Here is a 21,218-nt window from a genome sequence, read left to right as displayed (position 1 = left end):
GAAGGAAGAGTAAGAACTCTGCACCAAAGCTCTAAGGGTCTGTTCCTGGCTTGGTCTTTGAATTATTGGGAGGATCATGGCTTGACATGGGGCTTCCGGTTAGATGTGGGTTCTACAAAGGCTCATAGATGTGGTAGTGCACAGATGCACAATCTGAATATCAAAGATGTATAGCTTTGAGATTCAGTGGAATCACTGTGGGTGGTGTCAGAGGTTGAGGGGTTTCATTTTGGGTTAAAACATTTGAAAATGCTGTCTCTACTTTGGTGTGTCCTATCTCATCTATACGGTACTGCTAGTGTGATAAAGAGTAGGATGAGCCTCATGGAATTGCTGTTGCTAACAAAGGCTGTCACAGGAGATGCCGGGATGGGTAGAACAATTGTTGCTTTATCATTATGCTATTGTCCTAGACTGGAAGTGGTTAACAAACTGATCTCAGGCAGCCTCGTCAGTTGAGCCTTTCTACTCTATTATCTGCTCTATTTCTTTTGTTTTTTATTCTTTTCCAACAAGTGCAGGATATAGAATAGTAGGTATTTCAACTGTAGTTGTATGTTTTATTTGAAGTACTGCACAATAGGAGCAGCATACCTTTGTCTAGAATGCTGAAGATAAAATACTTTCCCAGGAAGTAACTTCTAAACGCATGTTCTTACAATCTGTGGCTTGCAGCTTCCCATTTGCTCTCGGGTGACTCAGAATCCAGCTACCTTCCTGTGGATGACATATTAGCTGTCATTCAGAGTCCCTCTGATCTGAAGATCACTTTTCTTGCCTGTTACTTGGGTTGTATCTTCACAAGATTTATCTGAGCAAGATAGCAACTGTTGGCTCCAAGTCACAGAACAATGAAAGGTCTTTCTGCTAGTAGTGGCTGCTTCCTTCTCTGCTTCCCCCAAAGGCTGTGGAAACCAGTTCAGAATAGAGAAATGTCATGGACTAATGTCATGCCCTTCTGAGGACTTTATTGACATGTTTCCAGAGGAACCTATTTAATAGGACTGGTCAGAGTCTTTGTATTTGTTTGGTTTGTTGTTTTTTTTTTTTTCCTTAACCTATAAAGCAAGGTTGTAGCCAACTGAGGCTTCAAAACTTCAGGGTTCTTTGGGTAGGATGAAGCATTGTTCATGGGCCCGTTTCTTAGCCTTCATTTCTACAAGAGGATCAGACTTCCAGGGAAGCACAACAACCTGACAGTGTTTGTTACCCTTGCATCACACCATATTTTACAGTAAATTTCTTTGAGCTGGCACTGAACATAGGAGTTGGGCCTGCCTAAGAGGGAATATGTTGCTGTTCACTCTTCCTCCTTGCTCTGTGTTACAGTTTGCTGTTTTGTCGTGGAGTGTACAGTTGTCTTTGTGCTCTTTTTACCTGAGCTTCTTGCATGTTGAAGAATGGAAAAGTGTTTGGTTAGTGCTTTTTCTCTTCTGCATGAGGATCTTGATAGTAATGGTAACAATGAATTGGAGCTTTTGTGGGCCTGAGTAAAATGATTGTCTTAGCTTTGTTTCACCCTTTTCTTTTCATCCCTTCTCCAGGACCAAGCACTACCTGCCAGGAAGATTCCTGTGCAAATCAAGGCATCTGTAATCAGCAATGGGAAGGCTTCACCTGTGATTGCTCCATGACTTCATATTCTGGGAGCCAGTGTAATGACCGTAAGTAGGCTTTTTCATTGGATTGGTGAGCTGTAAGTTCTTGTGCATGGGAGCACAGAGAACACGTGGTTAGTTTTACTTTCAGTTGAAATACAGCTTTCCCAGTGTCTGTTTTTCCCAGTACTCTGTTTCCTGGAAAGTTTCTTTGAAGCATACAGCAGGTTGGTTTTTTTTTCCTTGTTAAAATGTAAATATGCAATTTGGTATGTGTTGGGGGTTTTGGGTTTTTTTTTTGTCTTTTTAAAAGCTAACTCAACCGGACCAGTGATGGTAATTGATGTTAATGGAATTCCTGGTTTAGAGAAACCAGGAATGACTTGTAAATATTGTGTGTAATACATAGGTACAAAATGGCTAGGTTTTGTGTACCGAATTATACTTTGAGGTTTTAATTCAAACCCTGGTGACAAAGACACGAAATCCATGTAAAACTTCTGAGCAGTGTTCTAGATTGTCTTCTATTGAATTACTAGCTGTGTGCTAAGACGAAAAATTTGGTACTGTTTGCTAGAACATTCAGTTAAAACCAGGTGGCTGATCAAACACACAGCGTTGTGCTTCTTGGCATATTGATTTGCTTCATCTCAAAACATTCGATGTTCTTGGCCAATTACTATTAAGATCTCCGATAAAATAATTGAACAAAACCCTGAAGTCTTCCTTTAGGGGGCAGATAATCAGCTTTCAGAGATTCCCTCTGCTCATCCTGAGATGGCATTTGCTCCTGCCTGGAGGGAGCAGATCAGTTCAGCTTTACTCTCTCCCCACTTTTATTATTTAAGGTGACAGTTAGTCCCCTTCTCCATGCCCGCTCCAAGGCAGGGAACAAAAGAGCATGTTTTGAGTGCTGTAGTAAGCATAACAGTAGGCTTCAATAATTTGGTTCACTGTGTGTCTAAATTTTAAAACCATAAAAGACTAATAGTCTACTGTGACCACCCGCATCTCACAAGCTGCTGCTTTTCATTAAGTGTATTTGCAGTAGACTTTAGTGGTACCAGCAAAGTCCATGCAATATTGGTGCCACAGCACTGTCACATCTGCAACCCTTTCCCTAGAAGTTTGAGATGTGGCTGAATCAATTGCACATGTGACAAGCTGTTTAACCCATGATGACATTCTGTTTCTGCTCAAGGCCAAAAAGTCTGTTTTTCGGAGTCATTCATAAAATGCAGTGTTATTTGCATTGGTCTCCCCTTTCTTTCAGCATAGGTCTTGCAAACAGGTATTGGAAAGGCCTGTCAGCATTAGTAGTTTGACAGGAGCTGTATAAGAAGGGTACTATGTACACAGATTTATAGGCTGTAATTCCATCCCTGGTTTTGGGTTGTTTTGGAATCCAGAATGATGACTTTGGGTCCAGAAGAAACATGTCATATTGGAGCCACAAGATTTGGCTCAGATTTTCTGCATCCTGGTTTCCTATTCTTGCACTACTTGTTCAGTCATTCAGTTTAGACTTGCTAAGCATAGCACATTAAAAAGCTGTTGTGTAAAATAAATGCTACTTTGAATCCTGTTGGGCTGTATTTAAGCACATGTCCAGGAAATCTCTGAAGAGATTATTGATACTGTTGGTTTTGTTTCTAATGTGCTGGGCTTCACAGCTCCAGAATGTCGCAGTGCCCTTATTATGCCGCTGCTAATGACTTAGAGCAGGCTCTGAAGTGTCAGGAAGCCAGGTTCCTGCATCTGTAATTGGGGATTCCTTGCTGCTTTTTAGAGCTGGCAGCTGGAAACCATGCCAGGAGCACAGACAGGGGTTTGATATGAGTGGGGGTGATGTGGGCAATGTGGTAGCCAGCCTTCCAGTGTCAGGCCTGGCTGGTGATTTAGAAATGCTTACAGGAGAATGTGCGTTTCAAAATGGTCCGGAAAGGTAAGTCATGTGGACCCTCCTGGAACACAACAAGACTTTTCAGCCAGGATCTTCAAAAAGTGCGTATAACATCTTTTTGTGGTGGTTTTGTTTTTTGTTTTGGGTTTGTTTTTTTTTTTTGTTTGGTTGGTTTTTTTTTTAGTCTCTGCCATGTATTGGGACACTAAAAACCTAGTTCTACTCCTGGTTGCCTGATGAAGTTATGAAGTGTTTTGGGTTACAGAGGGGGAGAAGGCTTCCTTCCTGTTCCTGTCTGTTAGATATGGTTGCTATTATACGTTATTATAATGGAAGCACAAGCACTAGTATGTTAATTGAATAAATGTTCTTTAGACTGGATTTTAGTGCAAGTAATGGCAGGAGGAGATAACTTCTGTGTAACCTGAAGTCTTGCTATTATTTAGAAATACATCAGGCTCTTTGGTAGAACTTTCTTTTTGCCACAGGAGTCCAATTCTATTAATTTAGCAGATGCCTATTTCTATTTTATGAGCAAACTGTGGTCTCTCACTGGGGTAAATATGGAATGTTGAAGTCAATAGAACAGGCCTAGATTTATACAATGGAAATGGTAGAAAAAGGAGGACTTACTGAATACATTTTGTCTTCCAATTTCTGTTAATCAACTCAAGCATCCACACTGGAAAATTTGTGTTTCCGTGTGTTTGATGCAGAATATTTCAGTGCCTCTGAGGTAGATAAATGGCATGGCTGGTGTTTTCTTCAATTATTCTTGATGGTCTGTTTAGATCATCCCCAATTAACTATCAGAAAGCATGACTTGTTATTTGCTAGTGTAAACTTTGCAAAGTCAATCAGTCTTAACAATACTCAAGAAAGCTTGGTGCGCCAATATCTTTTTGCTTTTCAGTTTTGTCCCAGGACTGGGCCATTAGGCTTCCCAATTCAGATGCATCTGGTGTGGAACTGCTGTTTCTGAAAGGTGAAGGAGAAGCACAGGTGGCAAAGATGAATGTTGTACATCTATAGACATGTTTGTATGTTCACTAGTGTTGTTTATCAAGGATTTACATTCCTGGTGGAAATGATGATACAACCTTAATTTTCAGCTGTTGTGTAGCTCTGTTTTAGATATTCTTTACAAGATTCCTCAGAATAAGAAAATAATGGAAGCTATGGGGGCATAAATTCAGTTTTAATATGCTTCATTTTTGAGTTGTATCATTTCTTGACCCATGTTAAAAAACCAAAACAACAACAAAAAACCACTGATGCCACCTGCCCTCAAATTTGGTCTGTTGTACCAAGTGAAAGTAAAGGTCTCCCCTTCATACTAGCTGGTAGAAACACCTATGAAGAAAGGTAGAAATAGAAACAGTAGTACTATTTGGGACACACTGATTCCATTCTCCTTGCCATTTAAGATCTGTTCTTCATTTTTTGAAGTGGTTCCTCGTTCTTCAAACTCTAGAGATGTTTTAATCAGTCCAGCATCACATGCAATAAATCTGGGCTTTCAGCCTATTTTCAGAATTTGTTTGTTACTCTAAGATGTAGGAAATCAGCATTAATGTACTGCAGTTGATATTTAGGAATATTAAACAACCTTTGCATGCCAAACTGTTGCTTAGGCTGCTCAAATGTGTAACTTTGAGCAGATAAGGTATCAGAATTAGAAGTTAACCCACAATGTTAACAAAGCGTCTTGTATCTGGGGTGAACTCCATCCTGTTACTGTTCTTCACTGTGATATGAGATAAAAACATGGTGGTTACGAGATACCTGAGATGCAGCATATAGTTCAACTGTTGTCCTATAAATAGCTTTACTGATTCTTTAACTTATTCATGCTCTTGTGTATCTGGTCAAATGGTATTTTCTTTTCTGCACAGAGAGAATGCATAAAAAGTAGGCTTTGGCAATCTAGCTAATGGGAATGCTTACATGTATGTCATATGTATGTCAAACTAGATCATAGAAAACACTGCTTGATACTCAGTGCCTCATGCAGGTAAGTAACACCAAGGGTCAAGCTTTCCAGGAGAACTTGCCAGGCTAACACAAGTATGTATTAATGGAGGCTGTCTGTAAAAGATCAATAACCTGAAGCAGTGACTTGTGCAAGCAGAGTATCAAGCGCTTTTTCAAACAGCTTTTTTTGTTGTTGAAACAGTTGTTCAAGTCCATCTGCTGACTATTGATTGGCTTTTTAGAGGGTTTGTTTATTCATTTATTTATAAACTCTGGGTTGCAATGCCCACCTGGTTTAAGAATGAGTCTTCCATTTGACTGGTAAAAAGAAAAGGCAGCCCTTGCTTGTCTGTCCTCCTCTGTGTGTGTGTGTGTGCATCTTCATATGCTTCCAGTCTGCATACTTTTCAAAGAGCTTGTTGATAAGCAGAGCAATCCTCTCGCCTTCCAGTATGATTGTTTGGTTAAGTGGTGCTTTTTTTTTTGTCTGGGGTAGAGGTAATATACAGGGCTGTTGGGTTTTTTGCACGGTAAGTTCTATTTTTCTTCCATGCAATGCATAACCTGTATGCTTCTACTGTCTTTCTGTGAATCACATTTGGAGGAGGGAAGGATTAGAGGGAAAGGGAGTCATGGTGACTTTGCTCTTTTGTTCATTAATTTAGTATTGTCACAGGAAGAGCTTTTGATAACTTGAGTTCTGTAATCATTGTGAGTGAGGCTTTAAGAGTAAAGTACATAGCATTTTGGATTGAATGAGGAAGACTGAAACTGGCCTCTCTGCCACATGTGTGTTCTAGGTGAGATGCCAGGGATGTCAGAGCAGACCCATCCCTCTTCCACTAATGCCCTTCCTTTTTTACCCCCTCTACGTAAGTGGGGGGAAGTGTATTGATGCTTCTGGAGCATAGTCTGTAGACTGGATTGCAAAAAGGCAGTGACAGAACCAGCTTCCCTCACCCCTGTCTAAATAGCACAGCAGAATAGTCATTAGAAGAGTCTGCTAGTAAGGCAAATGGCTAAAGTAGTAACTGTTACTTTATGGTGATGGCTTTATTTCGATGTGCTCGTGAGCCATTTGCACTCCACACTTGTTTTGTCTGTCCCATTGAGCAGTTTACAGCTATTTCCATGGTAGGATTCAGACCCCTAGTTGGGAGATGGACCCTATTCCCTCTCCCTCAGTATTTTGTGTTTTTCACCATCTGGGCCAATTTTTGTCCAGACTTCATGACCTCCCTTAATGTCCATGCCAGCATGCTCAGCTTGATTTACTTAGAGAAACCCTTTTCATTGTTCATGTTCAATTATCACCCATTTATTTCTAATGTGCCCAGCTTATCACTTACTGAGTCAGAGAGCAAGAGGTTGCTAGTGTGTAGAAAATAAATCTGCATAGACTTCATTAGTCATGCATGGCTAAACCAGTCAGCTGTTTAAATATCAGCACGCTTAGGGATTTGCCTTTGATACTACAGAGACATCCGCCCTACATGAAGCAAGTCACCTCTGATTTATCTTGAGTGAATCATACTTCATTACAGCAGGTCAGGCACCCTGCCGACTTCTTACTTTGCCTCCTCATGCTTTGCCCTCGCTTACTCAGTGCTCTTTATGTACCCTCTACTATAACTAGTGTTTTCTGGCCGATGGCTCATTTTCAGTTCCTACCCTAAGCCGTTGGTGTCTCTGTCTCCGAATGACCTTATCCTCTGAGAATTGGGATAAAAGGGGAGGGAAATGCAACTGTGTACTTTAGTATATGATGTAAATTGTACCATTGTGATTTGGGTTGTGAACCCTGCTTTTACCCTTCTTACCACTGTTTACTTTCATTTGCACTGCAACTCCAAGAACTATGACATCTTTAGGGCAAGGATCTAGCGCTGCTACTTCTTAAAGCACCATGGACTTTTCCAATGCTTAGTAATAACCCACTACATAATTGCTTTAGCACTTGAGTGTTTTAAAAATGCTTGTTGCTCTTCTGTGTATTGAAAGACATTTCCTCTCACTTGAGTAGCAACTGTAAAACATCAGATTAGGCTGGAGATCAAGAGCCCCATGTTCCCTTTGGGAGTCATCTGGGATAGGTAGTGCTGTCAACATCAGGAGGAGGAATTTGGGTGTCCCTGTTTTGGGTGAGAAAGAGGGAATTTGAGTGACAGGTGCTTTTGGGAATTGTTTCTTCTGCACCTTTCAGCTTCTCAAGGTGCCCTGACAGAAAAGTGTTTCCTTTTTTTCAATTGTGAAAGCTAGCCAACTTTATCCTTTTGTGATCCCCCAAATGCAGCTAGGTCTCTAGTGAGTAATTTAATTACAATTGCTTCAACAGCTTGGCAGAAGGAGCATTTAGGATGAGAGCTGCAATCAGTCACTGATATCTGTGCACACCTGGTTGCTGTCAGCACATAAGCTATGGTCCAGCCCTGCTACAGACTTCAATAGGATGGAGGGAGAGAGACTTTTTGCAGGTGGCAGTGATTACAGCTTCTGTTATCAACCTTCGAGCAGTTCAAGCGGTTACTTAATTCTCTTCCTGATGCTGCTCAGGAGCTATGCCATTTTCGTAAATGTGTCACAGAAGGCTCTTGCCATAATTCTGTTCTTTGTGATCTCTGCACACTTTGACAGTATTTTTTTAGGTGATACTTTTTAGTAGTCCTGGCAATAATTATCACTTTTCATGTTATAGGTAGCTGGGTGAGAGGCACTGTGTTCTGGGTATTTTGGCCCATGAAAGAGCTGGCCTCTGAAACTATTCCTTCAGAAATGGCATACCCAGGGTGTGATCTATGATAAGCCATTGATGTAAGTTGACAGCAGTAACAGAAACATGGTACAGCAAAATAGCAGTCTCTGTTCCATCACCCCAAATTTCATTTGCCAATGATGATGTCTAAACACATCTTTCCATTAAATGTAAGTTAATTAAGTGTTCTAAATTATCAGGTGTAACAAAGATTTGATTAATTTTAAATGTAGCTTTTTCCTTGTAATATCCTGCACAAGTTCATATTTGCTTTAAGGAGCAGTAAATAGAAGAAATCAGGAAAACACTGAAATAGGCTTATACCATCAATTTCACTCTTTAAAGATTCTTTTCTTCTTATATTGGCTTCTCCACAGAAGATGGTACAGTACTGAATTTAGAAGCTGATGGCAAATGTATGTAGTGTTGGATTTTGTAGGCAAAAGTCACCCTGAACTTGAGGACCGTTATTTTAAGTGGACTTTTTTTTCCCCCACATAATGCTATGAAACCTGTATCCTCAGTTGTATTACCCAAATACTCTAGATGAATCTCACACCATCTATGCTTTCATCAGCATGAGGTATTTTGGGTGTCACATGGTATGTAGATGGTACCTGTACTTTTGCAGAGAGGGGGAAAACCCTTGAAAAGCTTGTTGCTGTTGAACTGCAACAGGATACCTCAGTCGCCAATCCTGGTAAAAGCACAGGTGGCTTTGATTGTTGCCTCCATTCATGAATCTGCCATAACTGGCACTATGGATGATGAAAATGTGATTCCCATGTTGGGCCTAATGTCCTGCATGGAATCTCTGGCTCTCTTTTGGAACCTTTTTTCCTTTTTTCTGCCCCAGATGGGTTTTGTGTGCTCTCTCATCTTCACAGTACCCAACTGAGTTAGATAGCTGTGATTTTAAGCCATTGCTCTAAGTCTAATGTGTGATAAATGGAGTGTAATGGTGCTAATGAGATGGGATAGGGTTCACTCAGTGCTTTCCCAGAGAGCGTGGAGTTGTCTGTTGTAGCCTTCTTATTCCTGTGGGGTCCTCAAGGTGGTTATTGTTTATTACACAGGCTGCCTACATAAAAAACAGTTTACGAAGAGGAGCCTGCATTAATGAGTGAGAACAGATAGGTAGAGATTGAAGTTGGTCTTTGTATTTTATGGACTTGACTTCATTTGCAGTAACACTATTTACAAATACAAAATAATTCCTTTGATTTCAGTGAGGTAACTTGAGATTTATGCCACTATTGGCAGATCAAAATCTGGTGTGGGATTCTCTGAGTCCACATATCAAATATGCCTAATTGTTTTGTATTTAAGATTTTTATATATATATATATACACCTTAGACTGAAAGCTGTCTTTAAGATTGCAGTCATTAGCGTGGACAAAAGGATGTCATAGAATATTTACAAGGTGCAGATAGCTGAAAGAATGCCAACATGCAGAGGGATGCAGGCAGTACTAGAATTTTTTTATCTTTTTCTTATTGCCGGCTTTTGAGCCTTCAAGTCTGGGGCTACATAAAGGAGGAGGCTGGGGTGAGTAAGGAGGGGGAGAGACATTTTGTATGCTTATTCTGTTTTTTGCAATGGAAATTATTAACAGAAAAAGAAAGGCAGGAGGAGTCAGAGTTCCTGAAGGAGATTCCTGTTCACTATCCAGGCTGCCTAATGTACTAATTATTGCCTGTCATTGGAAGAAGGCTACCTATTGATCTCCAGTGGAGTTTAGCTGTATATAGGGGCATATCTTTATTACGCTGCAATCTTGTTACCCAGGAGCTGGTATAATAATCTCAGCTGTGGAACACTGGGGATTAGATGCAAAACCTTAATTACAGTTATCTTAATAATGACCCCTGAGGGGCAGATTGAAACTGGCTGCTTGGGTACCTGTGAAACAAGCTTTGTGAGGGGGAGCATTTTTTGGTGGATTTGATTATTTCCGTGGCGGTGTTTCACTGCATACTGACATCCAAGGCCTGAGCAAACACTGGGAGTGGAGCCTGGGAATTCAGTTGCCTTTTGCTGTCCTTAGAGATTTTGGGCCACACAGGAATTTCTCTGCTTATGGCAGGAAATAGGCTTTTCAGTAAAAAACAAGAAATAAAATCAAATGACATGAATTCTTTTGGGGGTTGTTAACTGAAATACCAGTTAGCTAATAGGTGTCCATGGAAGAAAAAGCTTCCAAATCTGTGAACATTAGTTCATTTCACACGCTTGGGTGCTTACAGAACTGGTGAAAATTTTTCTTGGGTAGTAGTTTAATTAGTGAAAACTGCACATTTAGGGAAAGCAAAACTTTGCATATTTCAGTGAAAATCTTTAGAATAGTTCTGAAAAGACAAAAAATTCAGAAGGAGTAAAGAAATGGGATGTGGCTGATTTCATCGTTTTTAAAACAAAGTTCAGGATTCATTGGCTGCATCGAAATGATGAATTTATTTTGAAAATTAGCAGAGAGCTTAAAAACCTGAGACAGAAGACAACTAATCTTAGTTTCAAAATGTTGACCTAAGTTAGTTCATCCTCCTCTGTCTAGAGGTTTATGAGTTAGTCAGTCACTGTGTTGTGACTCCCTGAGGCTCTTCCCAGACCTCTGTTGGAGATGAGCAGCGTGGGCTTGTGGTGGCCTCCCTAGCCTGGGAGATGCCTTTCAGGATGTTTCTATTGCCAGCAAGGTGCTCGAGAGGGTGATCTTGAGTGGGATGGGGAAAGAGAGTAGAAAATTACTCCTTCCCTAGGAAAGCAGTTGTCTGATCTTTGTAGTGTGCTTTTGTTCAAATGCCTCTAGCCTCAACCTGAGAGCAGTTGTGCCCGTGCCCATTGAGTAACTGTCTCAGATAATATAACTGACCTCTAGACCAGAGTGTCTTGACTAGACTCTGGCTTTAATAATACACCTGCCAAACAGAAGAAATTTTTTTCTTCCAGAGAGACTCTGGCATGTTGATTTTGAAGGAAGTGTGGTTAGAGCTCTATTCTTTCTCTTGTCTCTGGTCTGAAACGTAATTGTAGTGCTTGGCCACAAGAAAGCTGGTGTCAGGTTTGCTGGCTTCCCATAACTATCTGTCACATATTTTTTCTTTCTCTTTTTTTTATTTTTTTTTTCTTTTTCAGATTACACTAAATGACCTTCTGTCTGTTACATTTCTGCCCTGCTGATCTTGGGCAAATGATGAAGATAGATAGCAATATCACAAGCCATCCATCATACAGTTTGTAGGTCCCTTAGAAGCATCTGTGTCTTTAATAGTTCATCTGTCACAGATATTCTCATAATTGAAGACCACAAAATGCTGAAGAGAGGGCTAATATTGGTATTTCTTTTTGCTGCTGGAGACTTCAGCAGTCAGGTGTCTTTCACTTGGAAATGCAGACTGTCATGAGACATGCCTGTGCACCGGCGTTTAAATTATGGATCCAAGCCAACAGCACTAGGCAGCCCTACTGCTGACATCAGCAAAGATGCATTTTTCTGCTTTGCTATTGTAACACTGGGTTGGTTATATTACCAGTGCAGAATGAACTGAGCAGACCTGGCTTTCAAGCCCTTGCTCTGTGTAAGTGAGCAGAAGTGCTCAGCAGCAATGACTGTGATGCTCACTGCTAGCAAATGGCTGTAGGCACTCCAGCTACATGATCTGGGATCTGGTCAAGGGAGTATGTGTGAGTGAGAGATACCAATATCAATCTCGAGGTCAATTGGACATAATGTTTGACTCCAGAAAATGTGCAAAGTTACCCTCTCTCATAACAGTACTGTCAGCTGTGCAGCATATATATGCAGTAGATGAGTTGCCATATGTAGATACCTGAAATACCTGTCTGAAGTATTGCTGAGTTGCACAGGTTTGCGTGGTATGTTAGACCAGGTAGGGCACCATGTTAACCCTCTATGCTTAAATTTAGGGTTAGCCTGGGTTTCTCCATATGATGCTGCAGCGGATATTCTGAGAATTCATCTTGTTATAGTTACTTGAATACTGAGAACCAAAATCAGACAGAATTGTCTATGCTTCCTGTTATTTAAACACAAATCATAGGAGTTAAGTGTTTGTACGGGCAGTAAAAAAAGAAAAAAAAAATCTCTGCCTGTTTTTTTTTTTTTTCCCACTATTTTTTTTGCACTTGTTACCAGTGGTGAATTTACTCTGCATTTGTCCCACCTGGAACAGGCTGGAGGCTTAATATTTCTGACTGGCACTTTGGACACAAATTTGTGCTTTGTCTTAAGGGAGGGAAGCATCCTTACAGAGATCGCCACTTATCTGTAGAATTGCTACTGATGGCTCGTGTGCATGGAAGATTGATAGATCAAGTCATTGAAAATTAATTTATGCACACCAGAGACCGTACTTAGCCCAAATATCATACTTGAGACCTATACTAAACTCATTATGGAAGTCGCTCAAAATGCATAGAGAGTATATCATAATGCTCCCTGTTTCAAACAAATTTCATCCTGGAGACCAGGATGAAACAAGAATGAACTTGGAAGTATTTGCTAAAGTGGACCTAGGTATAGCACAATACTTGTGATGGAGTAGAAAGTAAGATCAACTACATCTTCCTGCTCAGCGACCACTGCATTTGCCCCTTGAGAAGCTAGGACGCTTAAATGGTTTCTGTTGCAGAGATGATTTTCTAACTGAGTTCAGTCAATGAAGTAGAAACTAACCAGGTTTTCATACTTTTACTGGTGCTAGGAAATTCTTAATCATGACCAATAAGATGTGAACCAGCTGGTTATCTTAAGTTGCTCACTCTCCGATGCTTTGTAAGCATACCTCCATGTTTGGGAACAAACACTGGAAAGGGTGGAATAAGCTACCTTTCTGAGTTTCCTCCAACTCCTTCTTCTAAATGGAAAACGGGCTTCTTTTGTTTTCCAGTACCAATAGATGGAAGTATAGGTCTTTGGTCCTAGCAAGTTGAGTATTTGGAACTTGTTTTCTTTGCCCACCTTAAGCATGGGAGATTCAGACTTGCAAGAAAAGGGTGCTCACAGCTGCGCTAGGCCTGCTGGCAAATAGTGTTCAGTGCAGATGGTTGTCTGCCCACATGTCTCTATTTATGAAGAGGCCCCCAGTGTTTATGTTAATGGTGATGAGTTTGAGAGATAAAAATAGGGAGTTGTTTGTTGTTCATTTGTTCTTTATAGATCTGCAGTGAAGTTTTTTTTATAAAGCACGAATTCGATAGAGAGATTTGTTAACCTGCTAGAAGAGCAGGCTGTCAAAAAGCCAAGCTGCAGATGTCTGAAGTGCTGAAATACTTATTCCTTGTTTCTTATGCTTCTGCCATTCGCTCCACGAGGTGGTGCTGTGTTCCCGCAGACCCCAGGCATCTTTGCTTGGCTTTTCCCAGGCCCTTGGTGGGTGTTTGGAATACAAAAACCTGAAATGAAGTTAGAAAGAATATCTCTCCGGTTGCTTTTTTCTCCTCTCCAAATTAATCTCAAAAAGAGTTTTTCCAAAATCACCCAAGGCTTTGTATAGTCCTCTGCAGTTTATGTCTTCCTCGATGTTTACTGAGTCCTGTGGCTTTGCCATGACTTCAGAGGGCTTAGGAAACTCTCCCTAGGCTACTTCAAGATGCCATGGTTTCAGAGCAGCCATACCACATAGCAAACAGTAAAACTGAGACTGTGTCTTCTTGTCTATGGTGATTCGTTGTTGATAGCCTGCTAAGTCATGAAGATGTTTGCATGTTGTAGGGATCTGCCTGGTTCCACATTTACTTATTTATTTAGGTCTTGTGCAGAATGTTCCAGGGCTTCAGCCCTGGAAACTTACATTATCCAATCACGTGACATAAAATAATTAGCAGTTCTGTTCTCCTCATTCTCCTACCACATGCTTTCCTGTTTATGTGGAAGCTGTATTTTTGGGAGCTCTGGTGTGTTTTATTTCTCCTGCTTTCAATTAGATTTGGAGTAGAGAAATAGTGATCTGGGGATACTGTCCTTGCAAGGAGGGAACACTGAAAGCTTGTGTTTGGAAAGGCTGAAGTCCACTGAGTTTCTGCCACGAGGTGGAAAGAAACTTTTGGGGAGTAAGAAGAAAAGTCACTTTTCGCAAGCTGGCCAGTGTATTAGCCTGCCTTGGGTTGCTAAAATGAGTTTAATGTCAGTGTGGAAAGTAATAAGGTGACTCATTAGTTATTTTTGAAGTCATGGATAGGGAGCTTCCATTTGTTCTGCAGAACAGCTTTCTTTACAGAAACAGGTGCCTGAGGGTGAAAGCCGTCTTCACCCATTGCGTGTCCCTGGAGCCTGCCATTTGAATTTCCTGATTGCCACGCATACTTTTGTGTGTGTAGATGCGTTTTCAGTGTCTTCACAGCTCTGCCTCTCGTTTCCTCCTGCTTCCATAAAGAACAGTCTGACCTCGCTTGTCCTCCCGCTTTTGTTCTTAGCATTTCCCAAAAGCTTGAACTTGCACTTTCCTGCTTTTCTGCTGACTGAGAGTGCATTCCTGATTTATAATTTCTAGTCTCAAATCCCCGTAAGTGGTGTGGAGGTGATGAGTAGAGAAGAGGTACAAAATCCTTGCATGCCTAAATGAGGCTGAGACCGACTTCCCTCCACACTTTTTAACTCCTTATAACTGGGCTTGATTAATGTGGAATAACTACAACTCCAGGGCAAGTCGGTAGCAGTTTTCCATTTCAAATACCTTTCAGCCAGACTCCTAACGCACATCTTACAATTTTCATAACTGTTACATTTTGCTCTGCTTGGGAACTTCAGGACCTTGCTAAATTGATGACACCATTGTATGAGGATTGTTTCTTACTCAATTAGCTCAGGATACATTCTGGACATGAGCTGCAGTTTCTGCCAACCGCCATTAATCCCCATGAGCTGTGGCATGTAAATGCTATGTCACGCATCTTCTCCAGGGTAAGAGATATCTGGATACCTCTAGCAAGTTTTTGAAGTTGCTAGTAATTGTTCCAATGCTCAAAGCTATTCTCTGATTTCTCACTCAGATTTTAATACCTAGATACAACTTCACTAATACTTCTAAGTGTGATCAGATATACACCAGAGAGATTTTTAACCTCAGAGATGGTGGTACTCATCTCTTCTCAGTCAGTGTCCTGCCTCTGCTACTATGAAAATTTAGCAAAAAATACAAGCTAAGCTGCACTGATTGTTTTTTCTCTGTAAAGAGTCCCCAGAATCTTACCTTGGAATGTCTTATCTTGGTGTAGTAGTTATGGCTTCAAGCACAGGGTGTTGAAAAGTATGATCAAGACTTTATGGAGAACTCTGTGAGGATGTTTTCTGACATTTCTTTTGCCCTCTTCCAAAATATGCATGTTAGCAAATAACCGAACTCTTCTTGCCGTTGCAATTACATGACTCATGTTTGCTACATATAGGTTATACCAAGCTTTGACTAGACTGGATCACAGTGTGTCAGGAACTTGAAGGCACTTTGGATGTGAAAGCAGGGACCTGGGTGGGTTAGAGCACAAAGCATGGTCTGTTCTGTATAGGGACTTTTGATCTAACGAGAGTAGCATCAGCTAAGTACAGCTTTTGTCCTGGCTCACCCTGTCATCACTGGTATAATGCAGACTTCTGACTTCCTTCTCTGTTGGTATCTTCTCTCTGACTCAGGGTTTTCTATTTTGAGTTGGGGAAAGGGTCCTTTGACTTTTCCATGTGCTTCCTTCTGAAGGCAGACTAGGGCCTGCACAGAGCAGCAGCTTGTGAGTTGACAGAGCTTGCAGTTAAACAGCAGGGAGGACACATCAGAGCAGAAGGAAATGAATTCTGCAGGGACTGAGCTTTTAAACTATTAAGCACTGAGCAAAGTTTCCACTGAGCAAAGTTTCCCTTGCTCCTTGCTTGCTTGCTTGCTTGTTGATTTTTTTTGTTGTTGTTTTATTTTTTAGGGGCTCTAGGTTCCCTTTGGCATTTGCTGCTGGTGCCTTACACGTTTTTAATCTGGCAACTGCTAACTACAGCAGGTAGCAAGACCGCTTCATGTCAAGGGGAGCTTTCCCTTTAAAAGGCATTTTGAAGGTGGCAGGGACTAGCTAGTTTGGGATTAGTTACATTTCTTCCTCTGGTTCAAATCTGGCTCAGGCTCTGAGAAAATAACAGCTGTTACACTTTGGCAAGTAGGCAGCTTATGTTGGGGGATGTTTTGGGAAACTGGAAAGAGATCTTGAAGAGTTCTTGAGGAAAAGCTTCAACATCAAAACAATTCTCCTTCTTTTGGCCCTAATTAGGGCTTGTGGTCACAGCAGAGAGGTCAAAAGCTGAATAAGCCTTGTACGTTGCCCAGGTAAGTAAATGCTACTCAGTGAATGCTGAAAACTGTAGTTTCTTTTTATTGGGAATTCAACATGAAATTTTGACCAAGCCACTGTTCACGATCTCTAGTGTTTGCCCTTTGCAGGCTTTGACTTGGTTGATGTTTTGTTAGTGCTAGCCTTCTCGGAAAACAAAGGTTAAGCTCAGATGTTCTCAGAAACCTGTAAAACTTGTAAACCTGATAGTGGAAGTATCTCTTCTGAACTGCAATAGGAAGGCCTTTGGTACCAGAAATGCTATGATTTCAGTTGCTCACCAGCACGATACAAACTCCAACAAACACAGGGATCTGCTGCAGTAATGTCCAAAGACATTTCTGAATATCTCTGATGAATCCACCTGAGAACTATCTTCAGTTTCACACACCAAAGAAAAGAAAAAACCTTCTTAAGGCAAATGACTGTCTTTCTGGCCTGGACAGTAAAGCTGTCTGCTCCCTTTTGATCCAGCAAATCTCCCATGGAGAATTCTGCTTGACTCTCCGAGGAAGCTCAAGTTTTCTCTTTTAATGTAATGTTAGTGTTGGCATTCATTTAACTACTTCATTTCTGCACAGAAGTTAGAGCCCTATCCTCTGCAAATTGCAGGGAGCAAATTCTAAGATTTTCCCTTGCTGGTAATTATGGGGTATTGTGGAGGCCTTTTTCTGGACTGCTGTAATTCATGTGTTAGTATCTTTGCTTTATCCATTCATCTGTCCATCAGCTCAACTGAACTACACTGGTAGTATAATCTTAGGTTCTTTTGAGCCTTCCATGTGTTGCCTGGTAAGTGTCTTTGTAGACACAGCTCGAGAACCTGGAAATGTGTGTATTAAGTTAGATGGGCATACAGTGCAAGTTCATCACTGGTTCTTAGAACAGCATGCTCAGTGTTCGTCAGTTCATCTAAAGACACGCTCATTAATAAGCCTTAAGGAAGGCTTTAAGAAAAAGAAGAAAAAATGAAGTTTATTCTAGTGAATTAAAGGGTTAAGTATTTAGAAAATAATTTGAAAACAGATGTGGGACAGGAGCTTCTGAAAGCCTAATTTATAAGCTTTTTCCAAAACTCAGAAGGAGTTTCATACTTCTGAATTAGGTTTCTTATTCTCCTGTGCCTAACGTTAGTGTTACATACACACCTCAGATTTGCAAAGAGATCAGTCCAATCAAATTTTAAACGTCTGCTTGCTACTTTAGCTCCCTGTATGGGTTTCCTTTCATGTTTTTCCACCATTTGCCGCTTAGCTATTAGAGTTGGTGGTAGTTCAAGCAGGCACTTTCTTCTCCAGAAGGCAGCTGTGGAGGATCACCATCTCAGTGTTTGCTTCACTGTTCAGAGTCCCAGTAGAGGATTCCTTTGCTACTCATGTCAGCCTTTCTGCTTCAGAAGAAATGAACCTAAAAATGTTTCACTTACATATTTACTGATCAGCAGTAGAGAGAAGCCTGGTAAAGACAGTGCTAATTTTTTTTTTTTTTTTTAAGAACAGTTAAGTTCAGACTTCATGGGAACATCCTCCTACTTTGCAAACTAAATGGAGCACTTGATGTCAGCTTGCTCCAGCACCATGAAGAGGCTAAATTTGATCATGACTAAGCAGAGCTGAAAAAAAATCTGTTTTCTCTATCTTCTGCCATACATGTTACCAGTTTCAGGGGATCCTATTTCAGCTTTTCTCTGACATCATATAATCTGTTCCTGATTGCATGAATGGAGTTTGTAAGTTATCTCATATGAGAGGGAAGGATTTTCAATGTTTAAATGAGAGAAATTTGATAGTCATTGATGATAGTATGAATAAGGCGATTCTAAAACAACCCCTCAAAGAACCGAGCATTTTAAAAAAACCAAAATCAAACCAAAAAACCCACAACACCCACCCCCCCACCCCCATCAAACCCAAAAACCTATGTACCTGTTCTGTCTCTCGTGGTCTGATGATTTCTGGTCAGGTAGGTAGGTAGAAGATGCTGCTTTTCTTGTAACTACACAGCATGAGTATGTAGTCAGTCAGAAGGCAAATGTTCTAGGAATGTGTCCCCTCCTCCCACCATCAATCCCTTTGCCTCAGTTCACAAAAGAAATTACTCTTTTTTTTTTTTTTTTTTGAGTAAGGACTTAGTAATGGAATGACTTGCCGTCATGATAGTTCTACATATCTCTAGAAGCAGGTATAGCCACTCAGGGTTAGGCCTTGTTGATGCAGCAAATATACCCTTTGGCTCTGTGGTACCCATGCATTCTAATTTCACTGAAGATAAAAGGTTATTTTTTGGATGAACGTTGGACAGCGATGAATATTGTCTGAATGTAGAGAGAAGATAGCACTACACCATTGCCTAAGCTGTTCCTGAAGCTCTGGAATTATGCAATAACAATAAGTACCTGGAGGTTTGTTTCTTTCTACATAGGTTGAGACTATTCCTCTCTGGTTTCCTTCAGCTGGTTAGATACGTTGTATTGAGACAATATTTTTACTTCCTTGAAAGGGTAATGTCACATACAGTGCAGTATACTCCTTCTCTCTAAATTGGAGAGCTATGGATTTGATGGGTGGACTGTTCGGTGGATAAGGAACTGGCTGGATGGTCGCGTCCAGAGGGTAGTGGTCAATGGCTCAATGTCCGGATGGAGATCAGTGACGAGTGGTGTCCCTCAGGGGTCCGTACTGGGACCGGTGCTCTTTAACATTTTCATCAATGACTTAGACAGCGAGATCGAGTGCACCCTCAGCAAGTTTGCGGATGACACCAAGCTGAGTGGTGAGGTTGACACACCAGAAGGAAGGGATGTCATCCAAAGAGACCTGGACAGGCTGGAGAGGTGGGCCTGTGTGAACCTCATGAGGTTCAACAAGGCCAAGTGCAAGGTCCTGCACCTGGGTTGGGGTAACCCCCAGTATCAATACAGGCTGGGGGAAGAAAGGATTGAGGTATCTCCAAACACTTGGGATCCACAGTCTAGGTATATCTGCTGAAAGTAGGCACTTTGGAGGGAAGAGTAAAGCTCACTCTTTAAAAAAGCACTTAGAGGAGGCCCGACAGTTACAGAATGGCAATTGGCATAGCAGTCATTCTGTAAGGGGGACTCATGGGTTCAATTTTTACTTCACTCTAGGGACTGCATTAAACCCTAAGAAAAAAGTTGTGCTGGATATTTACTGTAGAAGCCATACCATGTATATCTGGGACCTCAAGGTGCATATGGATGAAAAGCTAGACATGAGCCGGCAATGTGCGCTGGCAGCCCAGAAGGCTAACCGTACTCTGGGCTGCATCAGGAGAAGCGTGGCCAGCAGGTCGAGGGAGGTGATTCTGCCCCTCTACTCAGCTCTGGTGAGACCTCACCTGGAGTACTGCGTCCAGCTCTGGAGCCCTCAGCACAAGAAGGACATGGAACTGTTGGAACGGGTCCAGAGGAGGGCTACAAAAATGATCCGAGGGCTGGAGCACCTCTCCTATGAGGACAGGCTGAGAGAGTTGGGCTTGTTCAGTCTGGAGAAAAGGAGGCTACGGGGAGACCTGATTGCGGCCTTCCAGTACCTAAAGGGGGCCTATAGGAAAGATGGGGAACGTCTTTTTCATAGGGCCAGCTGTGTTAGGACAAGGGGAAATGGTTTTAAACTAGAACAGGGTAGGTTCAGGCTAGAGGTAAGGAAGAAATTTTTTACAATGAGAGTGGTAAAACACTGGAACAGGTTGCCCAGAGAGGTAGTGGAGGCCCCATCCCTGGAAACATTCAAGGCCAGGTTGGATGGGGCTCTGAGCAATCTGATCTAGTTAGCAGTGTCCCTGCTCACTGCAGGGGGGTTGGACTAGATGACCACTAGTGGTCCCTTCCAACCCTAAACATTCAATGATTCTATGATTCTATGATTCTCAGGGCTGATGCAGCCCTCTGAAGTACAAATCCAAAGTGTTGGCTGGGGGTACTTCCCTTCCCTTCTTGTGTGGGGATTTCTGTCCCTGAGCAACCTTGGAGAACTGTTGTTGTTCTTCATTTTGCAGTCTTCCTCTTCCTGTCGGGAGAGCACCCTACTGCTGAGCAAGTGCCAAGCATTTGGTTAATGTGATGGATGCCTCTTTCTCTGCCTTCTCACTGTATGGAGCCAAAATGTGGGCTTGTAAGTTAGAAGGTGATTAATCTTTCCTAATGGGACTCTGTGCTGCAAGGAGGATCTCACCCACCGTGTCTTCATTAGCCTCCACCAAAGCCTGCATTACCTCAGATTAGGTAATCGGTCATTTATAACACAGGAGAAGGAGGGGGGAAGGGCTTGTGAAAAAGTGTCAACAAGATTAAGGACATTAAAAATTAATTCCTGTTATCCAAGAATTCTGGGAGGCAGCATTTAATCAGGCATGCAGTTGAAAACCTCCCATCACCAGAGGATTCAGTCACAGTGAGAATGGTCTTAGTCTGTGGAAGGAGGCATGTAGTAGTAATGGATGTGGCCTCTGCATGTACCATGCTATGAAACAGTAGGTCAGTTTAAGTTTAGTTCTGTAAGTTTAGAAGCTCTTCAAATTTACCCAGTGGGACAGAGCTTGCAATTTGAAACCACGCACTCTCTCTTATATGGGTTAGCTAGAGATTTTTCGAAGAAACAGTGAACTCTGTGTTCTACAAAAACACCTCATCTGTTTCCACGCTTTCT

General features: G+C 41.5%; 1 protein-coding gene across 5 annotated transcripts in view; it reads left to right on the top strand.

Moving 5' to 3' along the window:
* NRXN3 (neurexin 3) overlaps window positions 1–21,218 on the top strand; it is a 982,535-nt gene that overhangs the window by 430,068 nt on the left and 531,249 nt on the right. For all 5 annotated transcript variants that reach the window (XM_035901997.1, XM_035901996.1, XM_035901998.1 and 2 more), the window contains one exon: window positions 1,545–1,664. In XM_035901997.1, the coding sequence (XP_035757890.1) occupies window positions 1,545–1,664 (120 nt within the window). The remainder of the gene's footprint in view (window positions 1–1,544; window positions 1,665–21,218) is intronic.

The sequence above is a fragment of the Egretta garzetta genome, unplaced genomic scaffold, assembly GCF_000687185.1.
Source record: "Egretta garzetta isolate BGI_Z169 unplaced genomic scaffold, ASM68718v1 scaffold79, whole genome shotgun sequence".
Classification (NCBI taxonomy): domain Eukaryota; kingdom Metazoa; phylum Chordata; class Aves; order Pelecaniformes; family Ardeidae; genus Egretta; species Egretta garzetta.
This window is presented reverse-complemented; position numbering and strand designations above follow the sequence as displayed.